The following is a 6998-nucleotide window of genomic DNA, read 5'->3' as shown; positions in this document are numbered from 1 at the left end:
ATTATTATGATGATGATGATTATTATTATTATTATTATGATGGTGGTGATGATTATTATGATGATGATGAGTATTCTTATTAGTATGACGATGATGATGATGATGACAATGAGGATTATTATGGTGATGATGATTATTATGATGGTGATGATGAGTATTATTATGATGATGATGATTATTATTATTATTATTATGATGGTGGTGATGATTATTATGATGATGATGATGAGTATTCTTATTAGTATGACGATGATGATGATGATGACAATGAGGATTATTATGGTGATGATGATTATTATTATTATAACCAAGTGTTGAGGATGCAGAAGATAGGGAATACTGGAAAGAGATGATTCACTGTGGCGACCCATGAAGGGAAAAGCCAAAAGAAGAAGAAGAAGAAGATGATTATTATTATTATTGTTATTATTATTATTATTATTATTATTATTATTATTATTATTATTATTATTGTCCTCCACCTTAATGTTTCTTACTTGAATTTGATCTACATTTAACCTCTTCGTTATGTCATTCAGCATAAAATATCATAAAATATCTTGTTACCTCTTAAAAATCGTTATGAAAGGCACTGCTTTTTATCACTTCTGTAATTTCAGATGGTCGCCATTCTGCAGCGCCCTGCCCTGGGTTCGTACCGGAAACATTTTTTTGTACTGCGCATGCGCGAAACACATTATATTGTTCGTAGTATTATACCCGAAACTAGAGAAGTGGAGGCATTTCCGCACATGCGCAGTAAAAATCGTGTTTCTGGTACGGATCGAGTAGTGACAGGACTCGTCCCTTCGTGATAATGTACTACAATACCCATAAGGCCTTGCGCTGGACGCGGGAACGTGCTTGCTCGTGACGTATTAAATTTCAGCCGGGAGAATCAAAGTACAACAAAACAGCGTGCAGAATTGTGGTAGGTTATCGTGGGTTTATTTGTGTTTTTGTGCCGTAACCGATTAACACAGCGTTTAATTTGTTCTCTAAACAAATTAGATATTTAGAAGAAAGAAATTGAACTAATTTGAGCTAGTTATTGTCAAGAATCTTATTAGTTTGGGAAGTTTAGTGACGGTTCCATGTTCTTTCGTGAACTAGCTAACTGTCGTGGTAACTTCCTGTTGTTAGATTAGAATGTATTATTGTTTTATTCTGATGTCATGTCTGTTGAGATTATAGACGTGGACGAAGACAACATGCAGAGAAACAGCCGTCTGAAGCGCGAGCTGCACATGCTCAGTACCGAGCCTCCGCCTGGAGTGTCCTGCTGGCAGCTGGACGAGAGAGTGGAGGAGCTGCAAGCCCGTCAGTACACAGTAAAGCATTCACCTCAAGAGTCTGTAGTCCATCTGTTGCTATACAGCCTGTCTGTAGTCCATCTGTTGCTATACAGCCTGTCTGTAGTCCATCTGTTGCTATACAGCCTGTTTGTCTGTAGTCCATCTGTTGCTATACAGCCTGTTTGTCTGTAGTCCATCTGTTGCTATGCAGCCTGTTTGTCTGTAGTCCATCTGTTGCTATGCAGCCTGTTTGTCTGTAGTCCATCTGTTGCTATGCAGCCTGTCTGTCTGTAGTCCATCTGTTGCTATGCAGCCTGTCTGTCTGTAGTCCATCTGTTGCTATGCAGCCTGTCTGTCTGTAGTCCATCTGTTGCTATGCAGCCTGTCTGTCTGTAGTCCATCTGTTGCTATGCAGCCTGTCTGTCTGTAGTCCATCTGTTGCTATGCAGCCTGTCTGTCTGTAGTCCATCTGTTGCTATGCAGCCTGTTTGTCTGTGGTCCATCTGTTTCTATACAGCCTGTCTGTAATCTATCTGTTATGCAGCCTGTCTGTAGTCCATCTGTTTCTATACACCTTGTCTGTAGTCCAATTGTTGCTATACAGCCTGTCTGTAATCTATCTGTTATGTAGCCTGTCTGTAGTTGCTATGCTGTTTGTCTGTAGTCCATCTGTTTCTATACAGCCTGTCTGTAGTCCATCTCTTTCTAGCCAAAACAAGACCACTACTGATCAGATATTATTTGGCCAGTATAAGAGACTCAGTATAATGTGTTGCACTGAGAAGAGTGTATCAGTCAGGCATAGCAACAGTTGTGAGGGATTTATACAGCGTTTAAATTACTGAAAGATCATTTGAAATGCCAGACTTCGTATCGCACACACACAAACATCATGCCCAGGTTTTTCAGGTCACACTTTATAAATACTGGTCACTTCATCAGTAGATACAACACGTAGTGCAGATAGTTATAGACTACGCTATTACACATACTGAAAGTGATGACTAAGAGCGCTCTTACTTGTTCTATCTCTGAGCTCATGGGTCTACAGCCCCACCTTGCCCTAATAATAACCTGGGTCTGGTTCTAGCTGTAAAGGAAGAGACTATAGATTATCTTCTTTGGTTAATTGCTCTAAGACTCTCTTTCTCAGTCTTGCAGAGAAAATGAGGTGCGAGTTGTTTAAATCTGACTAAAAATATTTAGGTCACAGCAGGTTTCTAGGACCTTACGTTCTCACACGTTTGTCCTCACGTCATAAACGAAAAGTAATACCATCTAACAGGCATAGAATTTTTTTCCATAGGTTTGTGCAGGGTTAATGGGTGTTAGAGGATAGCACACTGCATCTTCGATTGCTTCAGTGGTTCCTAGACCGTATGTGTGTAACGCTGTGAATATATAAAATGACTCACAATTATTTTTAGATTAGGTGCAGATCAACACGCTTCGAGAGCAGACGAATAGCACAAGCAGGACAGACGAAACACTGCAGACACACGATAAATCCAAGAAACCTTAGCAAAAAGATTGGTAACAATTGGACTGAACATTGATTTCTGTCGTGCAGAAATTGTCGGAGGTGCCAACACTCCTTACGATGGTGGATTGTTTACACTGGAAATAAAGATCCCCGATAGGTGAGGCCTTTTAAATAGACGTGATGACTAGTTTGTGGTCATAAAATGAAAGTTGTATCTCGCTGTACTGAATGCTGTTCACCGTATTGTTTTTAGGTATCCGTTTGAACCTCCCAAAATGCGTTTCCTGACACCTGTCTACCACCCCAATATTGATAACGCAGGCCGGATTTGTCTTGATGTGCTGAAATTGCCACCCAAGGTAATAAAATGAGCTGAAAATCTGAAAATTTAATCAGTCATGCTTTCCAGACAAGCTACATTTGATAATGCACTTTTTAAAAATATTTTACTGAGTCGATTGAAAGTGGTGTTGTGAAGAAGCGTTTGTCAGTTATAGGTTATGCAGTTTACTATCAAATGCATATGCAAAATAGTATTAGAAATACACTATATCGCCAAAGGTTTTGGGACACCCCTCCAAATCATTGAATTTAGGTGTTGTTTTCAGGGGTTGGGCCCCTTAGTTCCAGTGAAAGGAACTCTTCAGCTTCATACCAAGACATTTTGGACAATTTCGTGCTTTGTGGGAACAGTTTGGGGATGACCCCTTCCTGTTCCAACATGTGCACAAAGCAAGGTCCATAAAGACATGGATGAGTGAGTTTGGTGTGGAGGAACTTGACTGGACTGCACAGAGTCCTGACCTCAACCCCATAGAACACCTTTGGGATGAATTAGAGCAGAGACTGTGAGCCAGGCCTTCTCGTCCAACATCAGTGCCTGACCTCACCATTCTAGAGGAATGGTCAAAAATTCCCATAAACACACTCCTTATCCTTGCGGAAAGCCTTCCCAGAAGAGTTGAAGCTGTTATAGCTGCAAAGGGCGGGACAACTCCATATTACATTCATGTGCATGGAAAGGCAGACGTCCCAAAACTTATGGCAATATAGTGTACTTCAAATACTGACCATACTGCTGTATTCCATGTATTTAAGTGCAGACAGGGTGAATGGCTCAATGCAAGGCCTGCTGAATTCTTCACAAGACAAATGCAGGAAAGGGAGAAATAGGGTGGAACTCCTGTATTCGAATTTAATTCGTCCTTAAGGCGAAATTTGTATTGCGAAACAGAAAGTGTTGCCACCATGCTTGGGCTAAAAATAGAACTGACCACCCACACCATCAATCTGTCAACACAAAAAAAAAACGCTTGAAAAATCACCTAGCTATTAAACGCATGCCGAAGGCAACATTGGTATCGTGGGTTGACTCTTTCCAAACAGTAAGCGAAATAACAAAATAAAATTTGTAAAATTCATAAGGGAGTGCATTCATACAGTGAGGAAAAAAATGATTTGATCCCCTGCTGATTTTGTACGTTTGCCCACTGACAAAGAAATGATCAGTCTGTAATTTTAATGGTAGGTTTATCTGAACAGTGAGAGACAGAATAAGAACAAAAAAAATCCAGAAAAACACATTTCAAAAAAGTTCTACATTGATTTCATTTTATTGAGTGAAATAAGTATTTGACCTCTTTGCAAAACATGACTTAGTACTTGGGGGCAAACCCTTGTTGGCAATCACAGACGTCAGACATTTCTTGTAGTTGGCCACCAGGTTTGCACACATCTCAAGGAATTTCCATCCACGACCCATTTTCAATGCCCTGGCTGAGGGAAGGAGGTTCTCACTCAAGATTTAACGGTGCATGGCCCCGTCCATCGTCCCTTTGATGCGGTGCAGTTGTCCTGTCACCTGGGGATGGTGTACTTGGGGTCATAGGCAGCATTCCTCCTCCTCCAAACATGGCGAGTTGAGTTGATGCCAAAGAGCTGGATTTTGGTCTCATTTGACCACAACACTTTCACCCAGTTCTCCTCTGAATCATTCAGATGTTCACTGGCAAACTTCAGATGGTCCTGTACATGTGCTTTCTTTAGCAGGGGGACACTGCGGGCGCTACTGGATTTCAGTCTTTCACGGCGTAGTGTGTTACCAATTGTTTTCTTGGTGACTGTGGTCCCAGCAGCCTTGAGATCATTGACAAAATCCTCCAGTGTAATTCTGGGCTGATTCCTCGCCGTTCTCATGATCATTGGGACTCCATGAGGTGAGATCTTGCATGGAGCCCCAGACCGAGGAAGATTGACAGTCCTTTTGTGTTTCTTCCATTTGGGAATAATCGCACCAACTGTTGTCACCTTCTCAAGCTGCTTGGCGATGGTTTTGTAGCTCATTCCAGCCTTGTGTAGGTCTACAATCTTGTCCCAGACATCCATGGACAGCTCTTTGGTCTTGTCCATGATGGAGAGTTTGGAATCTGATGGATTGCTTCCTTCTGTGGACAGGTGTCTTTCATACAGTTAACGAGCTGAGATTAAGAGCGCTCCCCGAGAGTGCTCCTACTGTAATCTCAGCTCCTTACCTGTATAAAAGACACCTGGGAGCCAGAAATCTTTCTGATTGATAGGGGATCAAATACTTATTTCACTCATTAAAATGCAAATCAATGTAGAACTTTTCTGAAATGTGTTTTTCTGGATTTTTTTTGTTGTTATTCTGTCTCTCACTGTTCAAATAAACCTACCGTTAAAATTACAGACTGATCATTTCTTTGTCAGTGGGCAAACGTAAAAAATCAGCAGGGGATCAAATCATTTTTTCCGTCACCGTATGCCGAGGTTCCACCGTAATAGCAGTATATTACTTCTGTGGTACAGGAACTTACACAGAATAGCAAAAAAAATAAATACTGTAAATATGCATACTGAATCTGTGACCTGCAGCACAATGTAAACATTGTACTTTTCACAGGGTGCATGGAGACCTTCACTGAACATCTCCACAGTGCTGAGCTCAATACAGCTTCTCATGGCAGAACCGAACCCAGATGACCCATTAATGGCAGATATTGTGAGTTTTTTTTTTTCCCCTGACTTTCTGCTTCTAACCCACTGACCCACTGTTTTTATGTTCCTTTTTTCAAATGCATGCCTGTCCTTCAGTCCTCAGAATTTAAATACAACAAAGTGGCTTATTTGGAGAAGGCCAAAAGATGGACGGCGAAATACGCAACACAGAAGAACAAGGTTAGCGTTTATTGTTTTTATTGTTCTACACTTTTAGGTTTATATTAGGAGATCAGGATGGGCAATGAAAAATAAGATTGCAAAACAGATACACAAAATGGACTCCCGCTCCTGCGATGACTTGCGTCTGTTTATATCCTTCATTTTTTAACACAGTTATGCTGGAGTGTTTCCCTTTCCTATAGAGATTCATTGATCCGAACTAAATTTGGTTCATTTTCCTCTGTTCCTTTTTCTACGTTCATGTTTAAGGAGCCAGTGAGAGAAGTAATGGACAGTGTATACTGACCTTAAAAGGAATGGACAAACGTAGGTCAAATCCACCCGTCAGACTGAAACTACAGATGTTGAGACGTTTCCTTTTTTTGTGGGGGGGCTTTTTAAGCGTACAGAGCAGAAATAGACCTTTATCCCTTTTAAAAGCCGTCATCGTTCGCCCCTTGAAGTCCGTCTAACTCTAGATGATCTTAATCTAGTCTACTAGTAGTGAATAATTTACTCTCCTGTATGGTTTATAGGGTCATGTGGAAGCTGACCAGAAGATCCTTGAAGACAAAAGCACTAAAACGGCACCGAAGAGAGAAGCACTTTCAGCGCAAGAGAACGTGGAACCCCACAAGAGAGTGTGCATGTAGATGTCTTAGGATTAGTATTTGTCCTTATTCATGTACTCTGTCTTATGTGTGTAATGTTTATTAAAATCATATTATTAAATAGTATTTATGGCATTAATAGAAATATTAACACTGAGAATAAACCTGGTTCAAAAGGCACATGGACATGCATCATAGAAACATTTGTGTTAAACATCGGTAAATGTTTATTTTGAGGTAATATTCACATGATAATCTTCTGTAACGAAACATTCAATATAAAAATATAAAAATAAAAAAAAAACCAAAAAAACCTAGAACGTATCTGAATGGCAACAGACCAAAACTTCACAACTTTTTCTGATGGAAGAACACATTTGGTTATTTGGGATAATCACAGGTGCTTGTTATATCAGAGTGAATTTAGGACTG

General features: G+C 40.3%; 1 protein-coding gene across 2 annotated transcripts; it reads left to right on the top strand.

Annotated features, from left to right (window-relative positions):
* The first annotated feature begins 770 nt into the window (after positions 1-770).
* On the top strand, positions 771-6758 carry ube2t (ubiquitin-conjugating enzyme E2T (putative)). 2 transcript variants are annotated; one of them, XM_058410364.1, is made up of 7 exons: positions 771-931; positions 1195-1320; positions 2866-2935; positions 3032-3137; positions 5699-5797; positions 5890-5973; positions 6492-6758. In XM_058410364.1, exons 2-7 carry the CDS (start codon positions 1212-1214, stop codon positions 6606-6608), a joined length of 585 nt encoding a protein of 194 aa, XP_058266347.1. In that variant the 5' UTR covers positions 771-931; positions 1195-1211; the 3' UTR covers positions 6609-6758. The 2 variants fall into 2 exon arrangements, with proteins under 2 accessions (XP_058266347.1, XP_058266348.1); XM_058410365.1 differs by having other exon boundaries at positions 779-931; positions 1188-1320.
* Positions 6759-6998: the final 240 nt, after the last annotated feature.

This window comes from Hemibagrus wyckioides, linkage group LG15 (genome assembly GCF_019097595.1).
Source record: "Hemibagrus wyckioides isolate EC202008001 linkage group LG15, SWU_Hwy_1.0, whole genome shotgun sequence".
Taxonomy (NCBI): domain Eukaryota; kingdom Metazoa; phylum Chordata; class Actinopteri; order Siluriformes; family Bagridae; genus Hemibagrus; species Hemibagrus wyckioides.
The sequence above is the reverse complement of the archived record's forward strand: the minus strand, read 5'-3'. Positions and strand labels throughout refer to the sequence as shown.

What these genes read in the sequence shown, in the direction of transcription:
- ube2t (XM_058410364.1), top strand. Translation starts at nt 1,212, where the DNA reads ATGCAGAGAAACAGCCGTCTGAAGCGCGAGCTGCACATGCTCAGTACC. An exon ending in AGTGGAGGAGCTGCAAGCCC is followed by an intron (nt 1,321 to 2,865) that starts GTCAGTACACAG and finishes TCTGTCGTGCAG; the next exon opens with AAATTGTCGGAGGTGCCAAC. An exon ending in ACCCATTAATGGCAGATATT is followed by an intron (nt 5,798 to 5,889) that starts GTGAGTTTTTTT and finishes CCTGTCCTTCAG; the next exon opens with TCCTCAGAATTTAAATACAA.